The 27452-nt window shown below is 42.3% G+C and overlaps 1 protein-coding gene across 5 annotated transcripts in view; it reads right to left on the bottom strand.

The window, feature by feature from the left end:
- LOC105490916 (adhesion G protein-coupled receptor F5) overlaps positions 1-27452 on the bottom strand; it is a 102610-nt gene that overhangs the window by 38488 nt on the left and 36670 nt on the right. For all 5 annotated transcript variants that reach the window (XM_011756892.2, XM_011756893.2, XM_011756894.2 and 2 more), the window contains exons 2-3: positions 15359-15484; positions 8675-8729 (exon numbers count right to left, since the gene is read on the bottom strand). In XM_011756892.2, coding sequence (XP_011755194.2) covers positions 8675-8729; positions 15359-15460 — 157 coding nt within the window. In that variant the 5' untranslated portion in view covers positions 15461-15484. The remainder of the gene's footprint in view (positions 1-8674; positions 8730-15358; positions 15485-27452) is intronic.

Here is a 27452-nt window from a genome sequence, read left to right as displayed (position 1 = left end):
AAAAAGGTCTGTGCAGATTTTCCTAAAATTAAGAATGGATATTAAGGTATATTTCTTATTTATAAAAATCTACTTAACAAATACAATAAAGTGACTTTTATAAGAATGCAGAAACTCAGTCTGTCACGATAGTATGGCATTGCCTAAAATTTCCTATTGACTTTTGATTCTCAAATGGTTCTGTGATGAAAACAAGCTTCCTGGAAGAATGGTGAATCTCATTTGATGTAATTCTAACTATGGACACACTATGCTGTCCGCTGGGAATATTTACGAGGAGAAAGGCTGCATGATATTTACAAGTTCTGCCTTAGTGCACATTCTTTTTCCTGAAAAGCAATGCAGCAATGTTTATATCCTCCAGAGGGTTCACTACCTCCAGGATCCTCTTTGCCATGCCAGTCTACTCTCCTCCCATAAATAAAAACAGGATTTCCTGGATGGTAGCTTCCTTTTGGATGGGTGAGGTCAGTAACAAATTCATATCATATCCACTTCATTACTGGCTTTGTTGCATCCCAGGATCTGATCTCGCAAAATATCAATGCCTGCCTGAGGGTCATGTCTGGCCCTGAGCCTACTCCCTGTGCTCTTTTCAGTCACAACTGAAGAACAAGTGTGTGCATAGAAAGCACATGGTGATTCATGGACATCATCACTCCCCATTGAAACCGAGGCAGTTCTGTTCAGATTTTACACCAAAGACCATTTGCTTTTCATCATGCCCTGCCACACCTCAGATGGAAGGAGATAATGAATGAGACCACTTTTTTTTTTTTTTTTTTAATAATTTAAGTTCTGGGATACATGTGCAGAACATGCAGGTTTGTTACATAGGTAAACACGTGCCATGGTGGTTTGCTGCCCCCCTCAGCCTGTCATCTACATTAGGTATTTCTCCTAATGCTAACCCTCCCCTAGCCCCGACCCCCCGACAGGCCCCAGTGGGTGATGTTCCCCTCCCTGTGTCTATGTGTTCTCATTGTTCAACTTCCACTTATAAGTGAGAACATGTGGTGTTTGGTTTTCTGTTTCTGTGTTAGTTTGCTGAGAATGATGGTTTCCAGCTTCATCCACGTCCCTGCAAAGTACACGAACTCATTCTTTTTTATGACTGCATAGTATTCCACGGTGTATATGTGCCACATTTTCTTTATCCAGTCTATCATTGCCAAATGGGACCACTTTGTAAACTTTAAAGTACTATTAAAAATATGAGTTATTATTGTTAAATGTGTCTTTAGAGCTTGATGTACAATTCCTAAAGTAAATTCTAAAATAGAAATCAAGTTCAAAGGCAATATGATTAATAATGAATCAAAGAATTATGTAAACCATTGTTTAATTCTATTCAACATAATAAATGTCTTAAAAATTTACATTCAGGGCCAGGCACGGTGGCTCATGCTTGTAATTCCAGCACTTTGGGAGGAAGAGGTGGATGGATCACAAAGTCAGGAGTTTGAGACCTGCCTGGCCAACACAGTGAAACCCCATCTCTACTAAAAATACAAAAATTAGCTGGGTGTGGTGGCAGGCATCTGTAATCCCAGCTACTTGGGAGGCTGAGGCAAGAGAATCACATGAACCCGGGAGGTGGAGGTTGCAGTGAGCCGAGATCACGCCACTGCACTCCAGCCTGAGAGACAGAGCTAGACTCAGTCTCACGGAAAAAAAAAAAAAAAAAAAAAAAAGTTCACATTCAGGAAAAATGCATTGTGATCCATTGTCATTGATACTCATGTATTTTGATATTAAGCTTTGCTCTGCTCATTTGTTAGTTCCTTGATTTAATGATTTACCTGGAATTTTACTATTTATTGAATGCCTGTTTTCGAGGCACTGCACTAGGAGCTGGAGACACAGGGTGAATAAAAGGAGCAAAGCCCTGTCTTTGAGGATCTTTCATCCTTATACTGGAGGCAAAAGATAAGTTTACATTTTAATTTAATAAAGGAAGGCAAGGAAACAGAGTGATTGGGACAACAGGGATGGCTTTTTGTTTGCTTTTATTTATTTATTTATTTATTTATTTAGATAGAATGGTTACAAAAGACCTTTCTCAAGCAGTGAACTTTGAGCAGAGACTCAAATGAAGTAAGGGGCGAACCAGGAAGCTATCTGGAAAATGTCACTCTAGGAAGAGTAAACAGGTGTGAAAGCTGTAGATAGCAACGCTCTTGGCTTGGTTTAGGAATAGCAAGAAGACGCCCTCAATCCCCCAGTACGCACTTGAAATTGGGTCATTTCTTCTCATCTGAAGCCCAGAACAGTATCATGCTCCTCTAGGCAAACAGAACATAGAGGCTGTGGGTGACCTTTCTTCCCCTGTAATGCCCCGGGGCAACAGGATAAGCACCTGAGGAGCAGCTTAGATGCTCAGGGATCAGCATGACCCACATAGCAGTGGGGTCAGAGGCTCACTCACCTCACTCCCTCAGAAGGCCCAGTTTAGGGTTAGAAATGCCAAACCCACTTGTCCCGCTCAAGCTGAGGACTTCAGAGCCTGGGAAGTGACATTTCTTGTCCTTCCCCAGACTCCCAGGGACCAGGAGGAATGAGGACAGTTCATCAACTTCTGTGTGTGTGTTTTGGATGCACTCCCGTCCTCCTCTGCTCCTCAGGATGTCTGACTCCTGGGAGTTTAATGTGTTTTCTTTGCCCCTGGCATTGTTTGTCTGGATTTTTCTGGCTCGCTGATGCCTTGTGTGGAAGGTAGCCAATTCCAGGTGTCATCAGTGTCACAGACAGAGGCCTATCAGCAGGCCCAGGAGGCACAAGACAACCAGGATTTCCCCTCTCCTTTCCCATAAATCACTGCCAGCCACACAGCACTTATCTTACAGGGACATTTCTGGAAAGTTGGCCACAAACTGCAACCAAGATATTTGGGTCTTAATCACAGCTGTTTAAGCAAACAATTCTACTTTTGCCTGGAAACACTAATGGGAACTATGGTTTGTCAGAGTCAGAGCTTAAGTAGATGCATAAATTAACCTCTTGCCTGATAACTTCACCCAGGAAAAAAGAGATTGGTTGGTGTGGCTTCCTCTTGACTAAACAGACCAATACAATTTTACCATTGATGGTTTGGCTCTCCTGCTTCTCCCTGTTGGTCTTAGTAAGTAAATATCAAAAGATACCTACTATTTTGCTTGTTTCTTGACATATTCTAGAAGGTGGCAATTTGGCAGCATTGTCTGCATGCTACTGTGTGATTGCTCTGCAGATGTGGTGAAGGGATCTTATTCTCTCTTCAGGTTTCAGAAAGAGTTGTTTACAAAAGAAAATCATCAGAATCCAAGGCTGTGGGCTACCCGGCAGGTGTAGATGGAGGGGAAAGTGGGCAGCACTGTGTCATCAAACACCAGACTGTGCCCCTAACAAAGTGTCTGGCATACAGTTGCCAGTAAAATAGTAATTCTGATTATCATAAATATAATGATTATATTCTACGCAGATGTGTGCTGATAGGTCAAGACATGCTAACATTAAGGGTGCGGCGCGGTGGCTCACGCCTGGAATCCCAGCACTTTGGGAGGCCAACGTGGGTGGATCACGAGATCAGGAGATCAAGACCATCCTGGCTAACACAGTGAAACCCTGTCTCTACTAAAACTACGAAAAATTAGCTGGGCAGGGTGGCGGGCGCCTGTAGTCCCAGCTACCTGGGAGGCTGAGGCAGGAGAATCGCTTGAACCTGGGAGGTGGAGGTTGCAGTGAGCCGAGATCGTACCACTACACTCCAGCCTGGGCAACAGAGTGAGACTCCATCTCAAAAAAAAAAAAAAAAAAAGAAAAAGAAATGCTAACATTATTCCTATCAGGCTTCACCTTTGGGATAGTTAAACAAACAAACAAAAAAGAAAAACATTAACCAGAAAAATGTTAAAAAAGCAAAACACTCCCAATATTAAATGTCAAGCTTAAAACCAACCCCACACACCAGCCGGAGAGCGCCAGGTCTTTTATCTCACTCTACCACCACCACTGCGGCTCAGAGCACTCAGGGCCGCATGTCATCACCAGAAAGGCTACAACCATGACAACCCAAAAGTCTGTTCCTCAACCTGGGGAGTGTCCGGCATTTCCCGAACCCAGATCTAAAAGGGCCAGCACACCCAGGTTGCTAGGCCTGCAGAAAGGGCAGGATTTCCATGCTAGCAGCCAGAGACCCAGTCTGGGAGGAACCTTACTCTGACTAAATAGATGTGAAAATGTGAACGCATCCAGGGCAGGGCTTGGACATCCTGAATCCCCCTCTCTCACTGTTTTGCCTCTCATCGGTTATTCCTTTAAAGCCAAAGAATAATCATTGGGGCTCTTCAGCACCAGGCTCCAAGTCATACCCCCTTCCCAATTACTGTCAGAAACCTGGAATGGAGAACTTGGCCAGTTGATATTTGTATTACTGCCAACCAGTAAGTAACAGCCACTTTCACTCCCCCATGAAGAGTCCCCGTAAGACTAAATTTGGAGCTTAGCTGCAAACCTCCAGAACAAGCTTTTCCTTCCAACTCTGGTCTCTACCTGTGACCTCCCCAAAGCACCATCTCCCAGGTTTGTACACTCCTGCAGAGTCACAGGGATTATTGCTGCCCTTCATCCCCAAGTCACATCTGTCCAAGACCTTTTGCTGTGGTTTTCAAAATGTCTTTGGCGAGCATTTCCTCTGCTTCTTTCCTATCTTACTCCATGGCAGGGTTGCATGTCTAGACTGCCGAGCTTCCTGGCCGGTCTCCCAGGCACTAATTTCTTCATGTAATTTATTTAGCCATAACCATCGGGATACTTTTCATTTAAGCGCATTAACCAGTCACCTCTCTGTGCCAGCCACTCAGCTGATCCAGAATCCACTTCCTGATGGAATTGTGACATGACTCGGGATCTTTCCCCCATTCTTACTTCTCTCTGCTCCCTTATAGCCACTCATTGTCCTAACAGGCAGATCCATGCTTTTTCTTACCTCTAGGTTTCATGCAGGCTTCTTTTTCCTGAGAGAATTTTGAAAGAGTTTTCCTAAAATGCTAACTCCTGTGTCACAGCCTCTGTGCCCCTGCCTTCAAGTGGTACAGAATACCTTCTCTGGACCGGAGGTAGATCAGGTCCTTTCAAATGCAACACTATTTTATCAATAAATCGATTTTCTTTGTTTTAAATTTCTTTAAAAAACTATTAAAAGAAAAAATAAACACCAGATAATTCAATTAACATTTTAAAAGTAATATTAACATAACATTATTTAATCTTTCTAACAACCCTATAAGGTACTAACTCTGAGATATATGTGTGTGTGTGTGTAAATGTGACATACATATGTGATACATACAAATGTAATACATATATATATGTACTATAATACAGTCAGCCCTCTGTGTCTATGGTTCTGCATCCATGGATTCAACCAATCTCAGAGGGAAAATATTTTTTAAAAATTGTGTCTATACTGAACATGTACAGCCTTTCTTTCTTGTCACTATGACTTAAAAAGTACAGTACAACAATTATTCATATAGCATTTACATTGTACTAGGTATTATAAATAATCTAGAGATAATTTAAAATATATGCAAGGATGTACGTAGGTGATATGCAAATTTATACAATTTAATATCAGGGACTTCAGCATATACACATTTTGGTATCTGAGGGGTTCCTGGAACGAATCCCCCATGGATACTAAGGGAAGGACAACAGTATACACACACACACACACACGTATACACATATACACACATATGTATGCATATATATATATATATATATACACACCCAGACATACACATACAAATTCAAGGGGCCAGTTAGGTTGTATAATTGACCAGTCACTTGGGTAGAAATTCATGGTGTGCTGAGAATAAATGTAAGTATTGATCCTATCTTTAAAGATGATTCTATTCCAAATGCTAAAGATTTTGCCCAATGACTCAAAAAAGAAAATTCCTGACCTAATTGTCTTTCTCTTAGAACCTTTGTCTCCTTCTGGCAACCAGGCTTCAGAAAGGGAGAAGTATGTGTATGTGAAAGGGAATAGCACTCTGAAAATCCGAGCCCAGTTCTAACACCTCACTTAACTAACACACCCACCAAGCGGAGCACAGACACCTCCAGGTGGCATCCTGCTGAACGTAACATTTTCTGTTGCTTCCTTTCATCATTTTCCGGACAGTTGTGTTCTTTTCTCTTTTTTTTTTTTTTGAGATGGAGTCTTGCTGTGTCACCCAGGCTGGAGTGCAGTGGTGCGATCTCAGCTCACTGCAAGCTCCGCCTCCCAGGTTCGAGCGATCCTCCTGCCTCAGCCTCCTAAGTAGCTGGGACTACAGGCGCCCACCACCACACCCAGCTAATTTTTGTAGTTTTAGTAGAGACAGGTTTTCACCATGCTGGTCAGACTGGTCTCAAACTCCTGACCTCGTGATCTGCCCACCTCGGCCTCCCAAAGTGCTGGGATTACAGGTGTGAGCCACCACGCTGAGTCATATTCTTAATTGCAACTTACATTCTGGATATCTGGGGTCTAGTGCCTAGGTTTTTCTATGGCCATTTCTTACTTCAGCGGTTTTGTAAAAGTACCAAGGTCAATCCGTCTTCTGCAGACGATAGGTTGATTCATTAACACTTCCCAAATGACTCTAGAAGCCCAAGAACACAGAGGACCATGTATAATAAATGGAAAACATCTTTTCATGGTGATTTAACATTGTCATGGTTGTTTTTAATGAAGGCACACCTGGAAAAATTTTGGCATGTCAAATCCTTAGATATAGAAACGGTTTCCTCCCCAGGGGCTATCCCTTCAAACTGTCACCACGGGTCATAAACAGCCTGGCTCAGAAGTGCAGGAAGACATTCCTTTTACAGCTGTAATCACCCACTGCTCCGGAGGAAGCCAGCAGCCTGAGCCCTACAAGAACTTGACAGAAGCCTGGAGCTGGAACTCACTGATTCATCGTTTGAATTTAAAAAGCCAGTCTTTCAAAATCCCAGATGAGCACATCTCTGGCTCTGCTCCCGTCATAGGGTGCAGAAAAGTTTAAAGGGTTGTTGGGATGGGTAGAGGTAATGATACCCATTTTAGAGCACAGAACGTACAGACTGTGCTATAGGCCACTTTGGGGAAGGAGGGAGAAAGGGAGAGTGGGATCCCACAGGGCTAAGAAAACGAAGGCTGAAACAGAAAAGAAAAGAAAGGGAAGAGAAAAGAAGAGAGGGAAAACCAACAGTGGTATGATCTTCCAATCAGCATTTTAAGAGCTTAATAAAATGTGGTCAGATTCTCATTTCAAGCGCTGGACAACAGTTGAGTCTGGCCACTGCACCGTGAAAGGCTCGAACAGATGCCACCACTCTGACCTTAGGGTAAGCCTGCCCTCTTTGGCAGCCTACTGTCTCTTTTAGAATCATTAGATGAAGTCGCACATGCCTGAAAAAATGATTCCATCATAATGTGATAGGGTGAAAACTTTTTCCTTCTAGATATTTGGTACAGTCACTCAGCCAGCAGGCCCGTCCTGATAGGAATTCAGAAGGGCGCCGTAATGTGAACGTGCAAGTGCTTCATCTGTTTGCTCACTGGTTGAGAAAGAAACGGGGCCTGATGCCAGGTTAGAGATGAGGAGAACTCACGAGAGCTCTCCTCTACTGGGGGTGGCAAACAGGAGGTAAAATAATCACAGTGCTTTGGGACAAATGTTGTGAATGGAAATGTGTCAAGGGGAACAGGAACGCAGGAAAAGCAGTCTCTGATGCTCTGGGAAATGGATGGAAGGCCTAGCAGGGCAGGAGTTCATAGGACTTGAGACTTCAGTGGGAGTCTCCCAGATAAACAAAGGGGGATGACGGGCAGGGCGTTGATGACGTGAAAGGGAACAGAAGGAGATCAGGTGGGAAAGGCACGGAAGGCCTGATGAGTCACGAGCAGAGGATTGGCTTTTAGTTCCAAGGCCAAGGGAGCCCATGAAGAGTTCTATGGAGGGAAATGACAAGATCCAATTTGTGCTTTTGAAGGGCTGCTATGCTGGCAGTGGGAGCACCAGGTCCTGGGAACACCCAGCCTGCGGCCCTGCCCTGACACCTGCGCAGGGTCCACTCAGGATGGGATTTGAGGGTCGGTACGTCAGAATTTGCAACTCTTTACCCACCCCTAACCCTCCAAAGGGCTGAGTCTTGTATTTTCCAGATCACTGCTTTAGAGGTGAGTGGGAAAACTGGAGTGAGAAACACAAGAGGAGGACTTGAGCCTCTTGGTCAGACTGCTTCACAAGATAAAGTCCAGAGTGAAAGATGTTCTTCTTTTTTCTTCTTCTTCTTCTTTTTTTTTTTTTTTTTTTTTTTAAGGCAAAAAGAAAGGTTTCTGGATGGTGGGCAGAGAAGTAGGCCATTTGGTGGTGTGGGAGGGCAGCTGAGGAGAGAGCCACAGAAAAATCCTAGGAATGTGAGGAGCAGTGATGGCATTGGGGAGGGAAGGCAGGTTCTTACGTGTTGTTATGATCCAGTTACCGTCATTTGGTAGAGAATGGAGTTTCCTAGTAATTACTTTTGGAAATCACACTGCACTATATGACCCTGATGTGACTGGAGACTGAATTATGTGGACTACAGTGTTTTAAAAAGTTGCAACACATATCGTTTGGGTAGACTTACAAAAGAGATTGCCAAGCAAGAGTTTACATACCGGCTCGTTTTTGCCTCAGTGCCTCTTCACCAGCTGGTTCATATTCATGAAGACTCTGAAAAGAACATTTGAGAAAGTTGTCAATTAAGGTTAGAGAAGTCTTTTCACTGTGGCTCCCCACTTAGATACCCCTAAATGTTGGAGCTGAGCTTAAGGCCACAGCCTTAATGGATACTGGGCACACAGCAATGAAATGGTTTGGAAAATGAAGTGGAGTTGTTACTGCAGTGTGACCTAAGAATTCACTTTTTTTGACCAGTCTCTAGACCAGGAACAGAAGAAATCACCATATCTGACTTTCTCAGAGTTCCTGCAGTTTGAATCCTGTCAAGAAATATAAATTATTATCATGTTCTAAACTTGTACTCTCTGCCTGACTTGAACTGAGTCATCCCAGCGACCTTCGAGACAAGTCTCACGACCTCCTTCTCAACACTCAGCCTGCCCCAACCCCAGTCTTCCTGCTGTATTAGGGCTCTTTAACCACTGTGCATGCTTAGAAATTATTTTTCCTGAGTCTGATCCTTTTTCTCCTGGATGGTTCTATTGCTGGTTGCTGTAGTAGGAACTAAGAGAGTCTGCTCTAGAGTCAGACTGCCTGGGTACAAGACTGTGCCACTCACTTTGTGGCTTTGTGACCTTGGGGAAGTTACTTATCCTTGCTGAGCTTTAGGGTTTTTTTCCTGTACAATGGGAATAATAACAGTATCAACTTCATAGAATTGTTATGAAAACTAAGCAAACTACAGTATGGCATGTAGTAAGTTCTTAATACATTTTACCTATTATTATACTGGGTGGTGATTAAAAGTAAGGACTCTGAAGACATGGAGTTCAAATCCTAGCTCCATCATTAAATGAATGTATGACCTTGGGCAAGTCATTTAACCTTTCTGTGCCTCTGTCCTTACCTATAGAATGGAGATGAATATAGCTTATCTCAGAATGTTGTTACAAGGATCAAATGATTAGTAAGTGTAAGGCACTGAAAGTAGTTTTGGTTACATGGTAAATATTATTCAGGGAGGGGGCACTAAGATGTTCTGGGGGCATCATGCTGCAACTGCCATCTGCCACCTGGTGCATTTCTGTGAAGTTCATCTCCTTCATCGTGTAGCTTCTTTGTTAAAGAATAGGCATTGATCAGTTTCACTCATGGGCTCTTCACCAGTTCCGCAGCTGGTAACAGAGCCTACCTCGTACCTTGACCTGACACGGATTTCCTAGCTGGTCCCTGCCTGCCTGTAGGTTTTCCTGTGATGTGTTTTCCACCCCCAAACTCCCTTCACACTCAATAGAAAAGCCCCACCTCTCTGAAGCCTCCCAGATAACCCCGCCCACAGAGATCTGTGCTTTACCCTGACCTGCATGCATCCATGACCGCCACCTGGGGCAGAGCTCATTCTGCCATGGAGGTTGTCTACCACTGTTTTCTAGTTATCTCACATCATCACGATGACAAACATAATACTTCCTAAGATGTATTTAACACCCTGTGCCAGGACAAGGGTAGATGCTGTTATTATCCACATTTCACTAATAAGAAAGCACAGGCACAGAGAGGTCCAGTAACTTGCCTAGGATCATACAGACTTTAATGGCAGAGCAGGATTCAAACCCAGCCGGCTCCAGAGTCTGCACTTGCCCACACAGGCACTGCATCATCTTATCAGCAGAGACCTGGGAAACTGCCTTTGTCGCAGGGAGTTCGTCTCTCTTCACTCAGAGCCATTTCTCTTTGTCTGTATAACCTCTTCCAATTCCCTCCTCCTTTCCAGTGAACCGTTCCCTTGGCTGGTCTCCCTCCTCTTACTAAGTTACATTTTTAGGAAAAGACCAGATGTCAGCAATTTACCACTCCATGTGAGGTTTACCTGTTCCCCTCACTGATGCCCTTAGGAGGTACTGGTTGAAGAACGTATTAAAGTCAGTAGGAAATGAAACAATGAAAGAACCAAAAATGGAAAGAGGAAGAAAGTACATGAAGTCGTGAAACAAGTATCAAGTACTATCCTGTGTACTTGAGAGTTCATAAATATTCTTGAAGAAATAAAGAGAGGAATGATGAAGGATGACTGGAACTTCAAAAGCCCAGTTGCTGCTTTATTTGCAGTGCAGTTATTTTAGATGTAATTGAATATGCAGGAATGGAAGGTGCAAAGTCAATGTATAGGACTGGTTCTGGCCCAGCTTCCCCTGGAGAATGCTTTGGCTTTCTGCCCAGGCAAAAGGAAGATTCTTCATGCTTTCTGGCCTCCATCCTCTCTGGGGTCTGGTGGGGAGGAGGGAGTGGCCACTGGGAGCTTTCTCTGTCCACACTTCAAGGCAGCAGTTAGGGGACCCAGACAGCACACGAGAACTTGACCACCAGTGGTCACCTTTGGGCAGTTCTCCCAGGTCGAGTTTTCGTTCTCTCTGCTTTCCACTAGGACTAAAGCATTGAGGTCTTGCCTCTTTGTCTTGTCAGTTACATGTTAAAATCAAGGTATATTTCAATTATCTAATGCAACATATTTCAACTCTTTGTGAGAATCAGGATCACTGGTCTCCCCTGCCCCCAATGTGATTCAGTAGGTTGGGGGTGAGGTGCAGAAAACTGCCTTTTCAACCAGCACATCCATTGACATGAGGCAATCTTTTAGAAACACTATTTTCTGAAGATTTTCTGAATCTTTATGGTGACCATCTGGAACTTTCAGGGCACGTCTTTGCAAGTGCTGCTTCCACAGCTCTGTCACCTGCAGCCTCTTTGTTGTCCAGTGAGAGCAACCTACTTCCTATTTTAAGCCCTGCAATCATTGGAAATAATGGAGGAAAAAGCACACTGATGGCAATGAAGCCTCTCAGGAGGTGGGGTGGAGATGGTAAATGCCCTTGACCATCCCCAGATTCAAAGAGGTACAAAGATCTGGCTGCCAAGTCACGGGACCTGGATGTGAATAGAGCAAATGGTCGCACCAAGAAGTGAATCCCACAGTTTCAGAATTTTAGGAGATGTCATTCACTCCCTCGAATCCTCTGTTTCTTACATTATGAAAAATAGTAAGAGCTGAGGCACATCAGATGCTCAGTACAGTCTCTGGTAGTGGCGTGTGCCGTGTATTCTGCTGGCCTGGGGCTCATTGTGGACCAGCCTTACCGTCCTGATTCCTCATGTCATCCCAGTTTGGGGAACTGTGGGACTCCAGCACTTGCCTTTCCTCTTACCCTTTGGGTGCTGAGTAGAACTCACAAGGGAGCATAGGTTTGCCAGGGCTCCCAGTGCTAGGCAGTGTATTTACTTCAGACAAGAAAACAGATCTTCCAACTGGACCTCCCTCTGCCAGCTCTATCTGTGTAGAGGTCCCCAAGGGACTGTCTGAGCCACAGTGGACAGCGCTGTCCAGAGGGAATTTCCTGAAGGCCAAGCTTCAGCCGGAAAAGACAAGGTCACCAATTCCAGGAAGTGCCCCACCTATCGGACCTGATGACTTCACAAATAATTGTAGTGGGGGCAGAGTGGCCTGGAGTGGGGGTGGGTAGTCAGTCAGGAATGAGAGGTGGCTTTTTATTCATGAAGAAGAAAATTCCCAGGGAACAGGATGGCAAACGAGGAGGTAAGCAAAGGCTCCTGCTTTCCCAAATCTTACGCCTACTCGCCCGAGCCCTGCCACACACGCCTCTTTTTCTTGACCTGAAACCTCCAATTTAACATCTTTGCTTCTTTGAAAACTGTCTGAGCAAGAATCCTCTAGCAAAGTCTGCTCACATAAGCATATTCAGAAGGGTTTATTTGTATCAAAAGTAATCACAAAAGCTGCAATGACTTTTGCACCAACCTAATACTAGAATATTAAAAATAACTGCAAATGCATAGGCACTTGGGCTCTGTGCTAGTCACCGTGCTGTGGGTTGCATGTAGAACATTGAAGCCTCACAACAAACAGATGAAGGAGATGTGATTTATTCTCATGTAGAGGAAACAGACTCAGGGAAATGAAGAAAGTTGACAAAGTTTCCAAAGCTAATGAGAGTCAGAGCTGGGCTTCCATTCAGACGTGACATCAAAGTGGAGCATGTACAGCCTGTAACTCTAAGATGGTTACTGGAGCAGGATCCAGGGCAGCATGTCTGAAAGCCAACATCCTGAGCCCCACCCAGGCATCCTGAGCTAAAATCTGCATTTGAAGAAGGTCTCTGGGCAGATCCGTGCCCACATGAAAGCTTGAGAAGCACTGGGCTACATCATCACCCTTTAAAAGCCTTTCACCCCACGTGTGTATATTCATGTTCATAGGAACATTATTTACAATAGCCAAGAGGTGGAAGCAACTCATGTCCATGGATGGATAAATGGACATACAAAATATAGTACATATGTACAACAGGACATTAAAGCCTTAAAAAGGGGGAAGTGCTGACACAGGCTACAACATAGATAAACCATGAGGACAATATGCTAAGTGAAGTAAGCCACCCGCAAAAAAACAAATACTATATGATTCTACCTACATGAGGTATCTAGAATCACCAAATTAATAGACAGAAATTAAAACAGTAGTAACCAGCAGCTGTCAGTAGAGAAGGAAATGAGGAGTTATTGTCAAGTGGGTATAGAGTTTGAGTTTTGCAAAATGAAAAAATTATGAAAATTAGTTGTACAATAATGTGGATACACTTAATACTACTGAACTGTATGACTAAAAATGGTTTCAAGATGTTAAATTTTATGTTAGGCATAATTACCACAATTCCAAAAACCAAGGCCATCATCAGATGTTGCATACATGTGACATTTAAGATGGTAGAAGGTCAGTCATGGGAACTGGGTGGCAGCTTAGGGCAGTATAAACTGATCAGGCAGGCTCAAGTGCACTTTTCCAATGGAAGTCCTCAGCCTTTGGGTTGCATGAAGACATTATAACTTGAAGGGTGGATCTACCAAGGAAAAGTGGGGTCCTTTGAGGTGAGTGGTAGGAGCTTCCAAGGAGATGGAGTTCACATTCCACCAAGAGCCCTAGGTCAACTTATCCCCTGACCAGCCTTCGCCACCAGGCAGATGAAGGGGCTTTGCCAGGCCATCACTAGGAGGGCAGATGTGGCATAGAGAGAAGGCACTGCTGCAGCCAGAAACACTAAGAAATGCTGGAACAGAGGCAAAGCTAACACTACTGCTGAGATCGTCTCAGGCCCTGGCTTTTACCCCACCTGCCTTACATAGCCAGAGCTCTGCACTGACTATGTGAATTCACAAGAAGCTTAAATGTTTCCCTCCTCTATTTAAATGGGCAGGCTATTGTGTATGAGTGTACAGGTTATACCCTGCACACTGGGGTTTGGAAGAGGAGACACACCATATATGTCCCCCTAGTCATGAGAGAAATAAAGAAAAGACAAAGATAACCTAGGTCAGAAAATGAAAGAACCAAAAATGGAAAGAGGAGGAAAGTACGTGAAGTCTTGAAACAAAATCCTGAAGGTAAGATCAAGCATTTTGAAAATGATATCAAATGGGAGCAAAGTATACAAATTTACTTGGTCAAGTTTGGTTTAAAAGAAAAAAAATCAAACACATTGTTTACAAGAGAGTCATAAAACAAAGTGGTATATAAAGACTTAAAACAAAAGGACAAAAATCAGGCAAACACACAAACAAAAGCAGACATGACAATTGGAATAGCAGACAAATAATTAAATTAAAACATACAAAGTAGGACAAAGAGGGACATTTCATAATGCTAAAAATGTACCAGTGAATGTCTCACAACAGTGACTGACAAAAAAAAAAGAACTGAAATATGCAAAACAAAAAAGTGGAAAATACTATTACAATAAGAGAAACAATAACAGCAAACAGTTACATAACATTTATTATGTGCCAGACACTGTTCTAGGGCATCTTATAGATATGAACTAATTTAATTTTCATAAGAATAAAAGGAAATCAGTACTACTATTAGCATCGTTATACAGATGAAGAAATTGAGACAGAGAGAATTACATCAGTCTCCAAAGATTCCCAACCAGTAGCATGCCCTGTCTCCGGTGTAGGGAGAAGCCTAAGTAAGGAATAACCTGAAAATTCCCATAAAGAATAAGGGGGTACTTATCCCTCCCTTTACTTAAGTTAAACTCTCCTTGACTTTCCAAAGACAAAACCACCTGAATAATTTGTCAGCAAAGGTCTTATATGATGTCTATGGTCCCTTCAGCTATATCAGTCCGTGATCATCACACACGCACAGATTAATGTCTTTTGGAATGTGTTCTAGCCTGATGTCCCAGTTAAAACAAATCCTCTAAGAACATACATTCTGCTCAATCCTCCAAATCTGCTTTGTTGTTATTGTTGTCAGTTTAACAGAGTGGAAGCCTTAGGCCTAGTGGTTGCAATTTAGAGAAGGAAGGAACCCTGGGAGGTCTCTCTTGAAGCTACATTGATGTTCTCTTGACACCACCACTTATTTCAGAATATAGCAAGTGGTAGCCCAGCAAATACACTGACCTACTGTTTATATTCACCCCTTTTCCTTATATTTACCCTAAGTTTATATTCACCCCTTCTCCTCATTTGCAACATTTTTTCTTATGTGGCAATTATGGGAGGAAGTTTTTTCTCCCTAAACTGTTTGTAGGAACTATTGTCAGTCAGGAAATCATAAAAATGTTGACAAGAAAAATTACAGCACATATGGATATACTCACCAAAGGATGAATAGTAGACTCTAAATTCCAGTTCAGTGTAGCTTTGGAAGAATAAATCACAATAAACATGAGGCACAAAGTGGTTCTCTTTGGTGATTTCATGTCTTAAAGTTTGAGTTGGTTGGCCTGAAATGGAAATATGATAGTTTATTTCTGTATTTCATGCTGTATTTTAAATACAGCAATTTATTTCTTAAACAAGAAAAGAACTCGCAAGCCCTGTCTTGAAGGTCATCCTACACAAGAACCTTTTCAATAGAGACAGAAAACGAAGAAGAAGCATGAAGGAATCAACTTAGCATTCTCTGCCCAGACCTTCGGGTGAAGAAATGGTCACAGTAGGGGAATGGGGGTTGAGAGGCTGAGAATGGTGCCTGAAAATAGGACAAAGGTAGCAGATGTCTGAGTAAGAAATACTTACACATAATTTATGAACAAAAAGACTCAGAGAATACTATTCAGTTTTGCTACATGCAATATACTTCGGTATTTTCAATTCTATCATAGAGTATCTTACCCCATTTTTAATTTAATTCTGGTAGTAACCCATTTAATGGACATCATAACCCATATTAATGGACTATGACCCATTAGTATGAAAACTGCTGGACTTGGTTATAAAAATATAAGTTGTATCTTATAGTATTGTTTCATATTATAGTGCATAATATAGAATATTAGCATCATTATACATCCCATCTTATTTATTTATTTATTTATTATATTTTGAGATAGGGTTTCACTCTATTGCCTAGGCTGGTCTTGAATTCCTGGCCTCAAGCAATCCTCCTGCCTCAGCCTCCCAAAGTGCCAGGATTACAGAGGTAAGTCGTCATGCCTGGCCTTATGTATTGATTTTTTAAAATTCCCTTTATAATGCTGATGATGAAAATAGCTTTTTGGTGATGAGATGAATAATTTTTGCATTTAAAAAGCAGGGTGTCACGTGGAATAATCTCCACCCTAGAAGGTCTGGAGACCAAGACAATCTACTTTGTGCACACTCCTCTCCTTATGGCTTTTCTATGCCCATGTGTTGCTGTGAAAAGAATGCTAGACTAAGAGACACAAGATATGAGTTAGGATCCAGGATTACTAGAAACTAACTATGTCCTGTGTAAGTAATTTGTCTTCTCTGAGTCCAAGTTTTCCCGTCTGTAAAATGGGAATAATTGTACCTCTCCTAATTCTCTCACAGAGTTTTCCGAGATTCAAATGAGATTAAAAGGCATGAAGAACTCCAGAAATACAGGCTGCAATAATTATTACTCTGATTGTCAACAGAATCCAGAATGCAACCATCCAGAAGGGCAGGCTTTTGGCTGGAGTGTTGCAGGGAGCGCCAGGGAAGCAATGGCCAGGATAACACACTGATGACAGGCAAGATTTACACGCCAGGGAAAATTGTATTTCAATCGCCAGCTGACAACTGCCACCTTTTCCTCTTCCTCAGTGGAAAACTGGAAAACTGAACCAATTTGCAAATTTGGCAATCAAACACATTTTTTAAATTCTGCAACTCAATGGTTTGGGGGAAATGCTTTGCAATTTAGGTTATAGCAGCTGTTTAACACCAGATGCATCTGCTGTGGGGAAATCATAGCAATGTACTGCTTAATTTTCTATTGGAAGTTTTATCTTCCTTTTTGAAAGACAGTGTGCCCTTGTGGGTATTGAACAGGCTAATATAGAATGAGTCAGGTATTTAGGAAGCAAAGTAGTCTTTTCAGGCCCCAACCTCTGTTGGTTCCCTACTGAGGCAGTTAATCAAGGAGATGAGACTTAGTAACTGAATAGTTAATGAGCCTCCCTTCAAATCTGATAACCAAGGAAGAACTCACATACTAGAAGGACTAGAGCTGGCTCCATATCTTTCTACGATTTCCCAATATTGGCAGTGCATCCTTTTCTTTGGTCAGAGTTATCAAGAATTACAATGTTCTCAAATAGTCATGTCTGGCCCATTTGTATAGGCCATTGAACAATACTGTCCCCATCTTCCCCCGCTCCCTGCCTCTGCTGAGATAATTTTTGATAAAGTAACATTCTTATCTATGTTGACTCATTTGTTGACAACAAGATCGCAAGCCAAAAGAAATGGAGATGTAGGAAGGACCCCACCATGGAGAGGCGGGTGTTCTCTGGATGCAGAAGATGATATACAGTCATCAGTTACACAGCAAATATCAGGGATTCTTCACTCAAAAGAAAGGAGAAAGCCACCACTTTGAAAGAAAGGAAACAGTCAACATATTTGACAACCAGTATGGCATGGACCTGACCAATGGGAACAGGGATACGAGCTGAAATTCACTTCAGCTTTCGGGGTTGCTGTCACACTTGGGTAGAGACCTAAAGACAAACTTTTATTTAACCTGCATCATTAATCGTATAAACCTTCCAGCTCACAGGTGTCCGTACCTGTGAGGAAGCAAGCAAAAGCTGCTTAACTTGGCCAATGCGGGGAAAAGTCTACATTCATCCAGTTAAAAACACAGAGCAATGTCCCACATTCAAGGCAATTTGTCTTCAGTAGGGCCCCTTTAATCCTAAATTCCCTAAAAGTTCATATTTCTTCTAAAATTCCTGGAGTAAAGGGCAAACAAAGGCTGAGAGACAAAGAGAGAAACAGAGGCAGAGAGAGAAAGAACATTATCAGATGTCATTCCCAATCTCCTTCTCTTTTTAAATTAAAATCCAGGACACTCTCTACTAAAACTCACCAAAGCTGGGAAATATGACCTAGCCTTGTGGCTCTGAGCAACTTCCTGTTCTCCTCTGACTCTATTTTCCTGTCTGTGAAGTTAGAAGACAGGGAGAGGGAAATAAAGCACAGCCTGACATCATATGCCAGGAATAAGCCATCAAGATTCTCAGCAACCCTGCATCTGGAGAATGAATGGTCTGGGTTCCCTGAAGCCACCATTAATGGCGTTCTCTTGCAAAGTGATTATGCACCGGGAATCTTCACTATGGAACTGGCCTGTTCTCACAACTCTTAGAAATAACCAGTGCTGGCTGGATGTGGTAACATATGCCTGCAATCCCAGCATTTTCAGAGGGCAAGGAGAAAGGATCACTTGAAGCCAGGAGTTCAAGACCAGCCTGAGCAAAAAAGTGAGACTCTGTATTGTATCAAAAAAAAAAAAAAAAAAAAGTATTTTTTGTAATTAGCCAGGTGCAGTGGCACGCACCCATAGTCCTAGCTACTCAGGGGGCTGAGGTGGGGAGATGGCTTGAGTCCATGAGCCCTGGAGTTCAAGGCTGCAGTGAGCTATGATTTCATCATTCTAGTCCAACCTCTAACAGAGCAAGACCCTATCTCTCAAAAAAAAAAAAAAAAAAAAAAAAGAAAGAAAGAAATAATAAAGAAACAATCAGTGCTTAAGATCAGCTCTTCTCTTAGAAATCCTTCATCAGCCCTGAGATCAGAAAACTAGGCCTAGAAAGAGTTGAATGTCTCAGAGCTAAGAGATGGCTAGGAGCTGAGTCAGTCAGAACTCCAAGAGATCTACCAATGATTCTCAAAATTTTCGCCAATGACATCCTCCAACAGTTGGAGCAACCATATATGATAGGATTGTGGGTAATAATTGCTGGTGGTTATTAATTATAATTGGTGGGTAATAATTGCTGGTGACACTGACTATAGGAGTCCTGTCTTACTGGGTGCTCACTATGTTCTAGGCCTGCTGCTGAGTTCTCTGCAAGGGTTATGCCCTCTAACCTCTCAAGGAGCCTCTGACACTGCTAAATTACTCCTACTTTTCAGATATGGAAACAGAAGCTTAGAAAGAAGACTAATTCACTGAGGCCACAAAGCTGATAGACAGTAGTGGCAAAATTATAAACACAGCAGTCTATTCTCCTGAGAACAAGATGTCATGTGAGCTAAGAGATCTTCTTGGTGGGAAATCAATGAACCAACCAACCAAACAAACAAACAAAAATGGAAAACTTTATAGACACCTGACCAGGCAACTGGAAACAAACTTCTAGCCTCATTTTGCCACTAATTAGCTGTGTGATGGGGGGCAAGTCACTTTATCTCTCTGAGCCTGTTTTCTTATCAGTAAATCCAGGGATTTGACTGCACTCAATAATTTCAAAATCCGGATGCAAGAGTTGGTCTCTTGAAGTCCTGTTACTATTCTAAGAGTCTAAAATGCTTCACAGTTATTTCAACTCAAATGCAGGCTCACCCAGGTTAACTTCTGAGAATAATCATAACTATCTTGCATTTATCCCCCCACCTCTGACTTACTACACAGTCTAGGCCTTCTCTGCCCCTCATGTACACCATGGCAATGGCTTCCTTTCTTTACTTCTCTGCTCCCTCTCTACAGAGATGCAAGATGGATTTTCCTAAAGCACTCTTCTCACAACATTCCCTGTTCAATTTTCCCCTGCTTTCAGAATAAAGGAAATCACTTTCACTGATCCTCAAGGCTCTCCACAACCTGGACTTAAGAGTAAGCATATGTAATAAGCATCTATAATATTTTCACTACCAAAGTCAGTTGCTTTTTCATAAGTTAAAATAGTGCAAAAGATTTTCCAGTGCTCATGCAAAAGTAAAAATGCCAAGTCAATCTCTGAGAATTAATTTTGGGGGTGGACAGGAGTAATTACTGCCAAACAATTTTTCTGTGTTTGGTGAAACCAAAATAACCCTGTCATTTATTTGGTTTATTAATCTCCATCTTTTCCTGTCCCTTAACCCCACACAATCACTGCATATTCAGATTCTACCCATCCTTCAATGCCCAGGCAGTAGGACTCCCTCACAGATGAAGGTTTCCTGATCTGTCCAGTTATAAATAGTCTATTTCCCCTGAACACCTACACACACTTAGACTAGGCCCTTAGCCTTCCTGCTTGTATTATATGTATTGTTATAACTATTGCACAAAGTAAATCTATTTATTCCCTTATCTATTCATTTGTGTATTCCTTTACTGGAAAAAGATTTATTAAGTCCTGTTATATGTTAAGAGTTCTACTGAGTGAAGGGGAAGTAGCAGTAAACAAGACAATGGTCCCTGTCTCCATGAAGCTTAAAGTCTAATGGAGTAGATGAACATTATTAAAGAATAAATTACTCAATTCATTGTTTAACTATGTGAAAGTGCTACTGAGAAAAATAATCATAATATTAATATTTGTTGAGGACTTACTATGTGTTAGGAACTAAACTCAGCATTGACAATATTAAATCACTTGATCTTTATGATCCTAATGGGGTGGTTCCAGTATGATATCTAATTAAAGGGTACAGATCTAGTATGATATAAAATTAACTGAGCCACTGAGTGGTTAAATAACTTGCCTGAGATCACACAGCTAGTAAGTGACAGAGCCAGGATTTGAACCTAGAAAGTCTAACTCGAGAGCCCATCCCTTTAACCATTGCGTTGAACTGTTTACAAAAGGCTATACCAGAAGGACATGACCTAGTCTTAGGGATTTGTGGAAGATATTCCAGGGGAAGTATTTAATTGAGCTGAAACCTAAAGCCTAAGTTGGAGTTAGCTAAAAACAACAGGGCACTTTGGAAGAAGGGGAGGAAGACGGTTCTAGGTGGAAAAAAAAGATCATGTGAAAAGGCCCTGAGGTAAAGAAAGAGCATGACGCATCTGAGGAGCTGCAAGCAGTCCAGAGTGGCTGGAACATGAAAAGAGAGCAGGTGAAGGGTACGAGGCAGAGCTGGTGAGGTGAGCAGAGGCCAGGCTGGGGAGGACTTGTCATTGCAACAATAGGATTAGGTAAGATTGATTAGGGAGGCAATAAAGAGTAGAGAAGGAGGCCTAGGTACAAGTCCCACAGAATTCTAACAATCAAAGATCCAGTTAAGAAAGATGACAAAGCCGAGATGATTGGAAACTGGGAAGTACTAATTAGGGAAAAAGAATCAGGCTGGCAGGACCAGGGGACAGCAAAAATAAAAAGCAGATAAGCTATAAGTCTGCCCTTCTTCATGGTCCATGAACACATAGCTTTCCTGTGCAAATAACTCACAATCTTCCTGTGCCCGACTTATGACCAGACCCTTGGCTAATTAAAAAAAATGCAAGTTAGCTCACTGCAACCTTGGCATTATCAGTACTACACAAAGCCCTGTTCAGCACACAATAGAAGCAACATTCTATAAAATCCCCGGCAAGACTGTCTTGTTACAGTCAGCTCCTTTTTGCTGGCCTGTCGATGGCATCCTTACAACGTATTTTCATACTTTTTCTAAGAAATTTGCCTTTCTTTACCTACAACTGTCTCAGTAAATTCTTCTTAGTGCTCCCATCACCAGCTCTACATAGTCGCTAACCACCAAAGACAGGAATGAAACCAGAGAGGCAGGAACAGGAGGGAAACAAGGCTAGTGGAATCAAGAGAACCAGGGAAAGTCAAGTTTTAAGAAGGGGGCCGGGCACGGTGTCTCACATCTATAATCCCAGCACTTTGGAAGGCCAAGAGGGGTGGATCACCAGACGTCTGGAGTGTGAGACCAGCCTTGCCTAACATGGTGAAACCCCGTCTCTACTAAAAATACAAAAATCAGCCGGGCATGGTGGTAGACACCTGTAATCTCAGCTACTCAGGAGGCTGAGGCAAGAGAATTGCTTGAACTCAGGAGGTGGAGATTGAAGTGAACCGAGATCACTCCATTGCCCTCTAGCCTGGGCAACAAGAGTGAAACTCCATCTCAAAAAAAAAAAAAAAAAAAAAAGAAGAAGAAGAAGAAGAAGAAGAAGAAGGTGGGGGGTGGTCAACTATATCCAGTGGTGCCAAGAAGTCCATTAAGAAGGAGACTGATATTGCTCATTGGATTTGGAGACATGGTATGCTCTTAGCAAAGGAAATCCCATTGGGATGGTTGGATGGAAATTGTATTGGGAAGAGTTATAGAGTGTTTGTGGGGTGAGGACTTGGAGATGGTGAGTACATGAAACCCACGAAATCTGTTTGTAAACTGAAGTAGAGGGTGAAGGTTCTTCGCACATGTAAGCTGCTTAGCTTTCACATCCACGCAGTAGGTGATGTTATACACATAGCTTTCTCTTTAAGAAAGGAACTAAGTGTATTGGTACAATATCAAGGGAAATCATACCTCTTACTAAACCTTGGCCTGTAGCTGGCTAACTAGACACAACATCGTAACTTTTGAAAAAAGCCAAGGGCATATACCCTAATGTCCCCCAATCCTTGTGTTCTGGGATACAGACTATGATCAGGCAGCCCTTTTGCAAACATATACTTATCAAAATAGAGACTAAATGAACCTGAAAATAGATGAGCACATATAAGCATTCTACTACTAAAGAACAGAGTTACTCTTAATGGTGTATGATAGATGGCAATGCCAACTTTCAGGAGGACTATCATAGCAAATTTTATTGTGATTATTACTCTCCTCATCTCCATGAGATACAAAGTTGCAATAACGATAGAATGTCATCAGTAACCTACTCCCTGAACTGTAGAAGTACAGATTAAAAACCCTTAAGTGTAACTTTAAGAGCCTGCCTTCATAAATCTGTATTTTCAATTGTAGAGGTGGTAAGACTTATCTTTGCTGACCTTATTTGATTAGATGATTCATCTCTTGCACAAGCAAAAATATAAGCTAAATATTTATTTAACACAAACATGGGACACAATACCAATTAAAGAACTGCCTTGAAGATATTTTTTTTCCTATTTAATTTTCCATTGCCTTGAAATCAGGCCCTGCAGCAGCATTGTGTCAGGGCAGTTCAGTACTATCAGATTACAGGGGAACATTTGTTTGTACACAATGGGATCAAGTTTTCCAAAACACACTGCACATGTGGGCGGCGTTGATAACCTTTTATCCTCTTTTCTTGTTGTTAAGTCACTGTGGGTCTTAGCCTTTAAGCAAAAGATTGCCATCTGTATGAAAACACTGAGTTCCTAACTGCTCTTATCTAGTCTGTCTTGCATTAATTCACCATGTGGAGGGGTTTCCCTGAGCCCTGGCAAAACAATGCCAGGGGTGCATTCCAATTGCAGCCAGAGGGAAGCCCTGTGGAATGAGTCAGTTTTGTTGTTGCTTTTTTTTTTTTTTTTTTTTTTTTTTGAGACGGAATCTCACTGCAACACCCAGGCTGGAGTGCAATGGCATGATCTTGGCTCACTGCAACCTCTGCCTCCGGGTTTCAAGCGATTCTCCTGCCTCAGCCTCCTGAGTAGCTGGGACTACAGGCACATGCCACCATGCCCGGCTGATTTTTGTATTTTTAGTAGAGATCGGGTTTCACCATATTGGCCAGGCTGGTCTCGAACTCCTGACCTCAAGTGATACACCCGCCTCGGCCTCCCAAAATGCTGGGGTTACAGGCGTGAACCACTGCACCCAGCCCAGTTTGTTGTATACTCAAATGTTATGGGAGAAAAATTGGCAAAGCTCATTTTACAATATGTTGTTCTCAAGCCTCACAGTTCTGTGGTTCTACCATGTATCAGGTAAGATCCAAAATAATACTTGACTATTTTAATAATAATAACAATTATGGACCAATCAGAACAATCTCTGTCCACTGTGCAGGAGCAGGGCCTGGGGGTCTCCTGCTGGGCCAGACTTTAGCAGTGTTGTTGCTGGATCATAGGGAAGTCTGTGGAGGATCCCAGGAAAGTGGGTGGATGGCTAAGGCAGAGGTGGGGAGGCAATCCAGGGGCTGGAGGAAGCAGTTATTTGCAATGTGGCTTAAAATATTCCAACATTACAGTAATTGGCAGGGCCACCTTAGGCTTCTGCACTTCCTCCCTTTATGACCCCCATCCATTCCATCTCTCTGAGAAATGGCTTTGCTGTCCTTAGCCTGTGACTTCTCTTCTAAATCTTCATTTCCTTCTCTAGGGATTTTGTTAAATTTTGACCATATAATTTGTGTACTACTTAGAATGAAAAAAAAAAACCAAGTATTACTTTATCCCCCCACCCTCAACCCCAAGAAATACAGTACCCTGAGAAGTCCTTGCTAGTTCAACATTTCCTTACTCTGGACAGTTTGACTTTAGTCCTCACCTCATTATGAAAAGCATCCTGTAGAAGCAAACCCATAACATTTGCCCTAGTCCTCACTCTCCCTGGCCTGTGGTGTGTAACTGCTCCATTTGTGCATGGCCTCCTCCTCTGCAGGGCTCCCTTTCCCTTTCCTGGTTCTCAAGGCTCCTGAACTTATGCCTTTTCTCCTTCTATGCTCCCATCCTCATCATCCTGCAGCTGCCTCACTGTGCGCCCTGCCAGATACCTCTCCTGGGACTACAGCTCTTCTCTCTTGACACCTTCTCATAGTGAGCTCATCCACTTCCATAGTTTTAATTATCAGTTTATGTGAGAACTCCCAGAACTGTATTTCCAGGCTCTGACCTTTATGGCATATTGCCTCTTTTCTTGTCCCCAAAGATATCTATTTCCTCTGCATTCCTATTTCCCCTCTTTGCTAGATATTAGGCAAGCCTTTTCGACTATACTATTTCCACTTGAGTGTAAATTCAGATCATCGAAAACTGAACTTGTCTCCTCTCCCACTGCTCTCTCCTAAGTCATCCCTTCCCAGATTTGCCAACTGCTAGCTTCATTCTCCAGTTTCCTAGGCTCACAGCTTCACAGGTGTCCTTGGACAAAAGAAGCGGGGCAGGAGTAGAAGCAGCAATTCGACCAGGCACTAAGTCATGTTACCTGCTGCTGATGTGCTCAAAGCCCCTCGTTGGTTTGGATATTGTCATCTCACCACACTGGTTTGGACATTGGGTCACCACATTGGTTCGGACATTATCATCTTACATCTAGATGGTTGTAATAATCTCCTGAATGGGCCCCTCCCTCCTTTCTTCCCTGATCAATAATCCAACACAACAGCAGGGAATTTATTTGCCCAGAACACTATTCTTCCTAAATTGTGACTGTGTCATATTTAAATACTTTAAATGTTTGCAAATGCCCAGAGAATATTTAAGCTAATTCACCAGGCAAGCATGATCACCACGACCTAATGTAAAATGAGCTCTATCAATTTTTCTCCCATAACACTTGGGTATAGAACAAACTGACCCACTCCCAGCTTTTATTGTACCTTCTTTCGTCATAAATATTAACAGAAAATACTGGTGGAATGCATTGCTACCTTGAAGCTTCTTCTTACACTATTCTTGGCAGCTGAAATAATCTGTTTCTCCTTTCTAAGCTTTATCATCATTTCAGGTCTTGCTTATTCATTCGGTAACAACAATTGCTATCATTTATCAAGCACTTGCTGTGTGCCAGACACTTGCCATATGGCAAGCATTAGGTTAAGCACTACACATGCACTAGACTCATTTAGTCCTTATAATCCTGTGTTATGAGAAGTATCATCATCTTCATTTTACAGATGAAGAAACTGAGCTGTTGCTAAACAAACGCTGAGCTTTGGCTAAATAAACACACTTGGCAAGTGGCCAAGTTTGTCTCCAAAGTCTGAACTCTGACCTTGATGGCATATTGTCTCTTATCTTGTCTTCCCCAGAGATATATCTTTCCACTGCATGCACTGCATTTCTCTCCTCAGCTCCTCATCTGGTCCTGCCATGTGGATCACTTTTCAGCACTGTGTGTTTTTGTGCCTAGCACAGTAATTAGGCATATGGACTCTGAAGTCAGACTGCCTGAGGTGGAATCCTAACGTGCCTCTATTTGCTAGCTTTTTGTCTCAGGTAATTTACTTAACTTTTCTGGATTCCCCCATCTGTAAAATGGGGAGTATGATTTTATCTGAGGCATAGGATTATTGGAACAACTAAATGGGTTAACAATCGTCTTTATAAAATACTGAGTATGGTGCCTGGCACATAGCAAGTACTCGATAAATATTGTTTGTTATTTCTCCTAATGCTATCCCTCCACTAACCCCCACACACAGGCCCCTGTGTGTGATGCTCCCCACCTCGTGTCCATGTGTTCTCATTGTTCAACTCCCACTTATGAGTGAGAACATGCAGTGTTTGGGTTTTTCTTAGAAATACCTAATGTAAATGACGAATTCATGGGCGCATCAAAACAACATGGCACATATATGCCTATGTAACAAATCTGCACGTTGTGCACATGTACCCCAGAACTTAAAGTATAACAATTTAAAAAAAAATCAGTCAAAAAAAGTGTTTGTTATTAAAATTCTCAATGCCTGTAACCTGCTTTCCACTAAGAGTCTAAGCTGATTAAGAAGAGAGGTTCTCTGCCTTTGCAATTCCACGGCACTTAGCAAGTCACTCCAGAGTAGGTGATTCCACGAGGCTGTAATTTTAAAGATTTCACGTTGGCGATTATCTTTTAGGACATAGGGAAGATTCCAATTATTTTAACCATCATGACCAGAGTCACATCATGTGATCTGAAGTGTTGAGCTGATAAGTAACTTGTGAATCATGGTGTGCCCTTAGCTAATATGTATATTTAACTCAACCATCCTTATTAGAGCACCTACTCTGTGCAGAAACTCGTAGGTCCTGGGGAAACTGACAGAAATACTGAACAGGCCCTGTAGCCCTCTCTATCAAGGAGACAAACATTGCACTGACGAGAGATACTAACTTGAACTCTATCAAGAAATGTCAGTGGGGAAAAGGCTGTAGGGGAACATGTTATAATTAAAAAACAGCTGCGACTTATTGTCTATTCATATTTAGTGCAATCCAGAAAGCGGCAGCTCATGCAAACGATAATTAGTATTTCTTTTTTCCCCCTTTCTCTTGGGATTGGGATACAACATGGCAAAATGACCTTGAATAAAAACTATGATCCGATAGTCATCTGGCATTAGAAAAGCACATCCTGTTTATCTAGAACATTTAATCTGCCTTTGTAAAATCTGCAAGTCTCAGGGAGCCTACGTATCTACAGTGAAGTCAGCAGGGTTGTTCCAATTAAAACTGGAAAGTCAGTGCCATTGTTGGAGGTGTCGGAAATCTCTTCACTCTGACGTGCAGATGTGTCTGCTCCTCCAAAAAACAGCAGCAGCCAGAATTCTAATGATCTGCACTGCTGCTGACACTTTTGACCCTAATTTCTTGGCTTCATAAACAGCCATTGCTTCTG

Source organism: Macaca nemestrina, chromosome 5 (assembly GCF_043159975.1).
Source record: "Macaca nemestrina isolate mMacNem1 chromosome 5, mMacNem.hap1, whole genome shotgun sequence".
Classification (NCBI taxonomy): Eukaryota; Metazoa; Chordata; class Mammalia; order Primates; family Cercopithecidae; genus Macaca; species Macaca nemestrina.
This window is presented reverse-complemented; position numbering and strand designations above follow the sequence as displayed.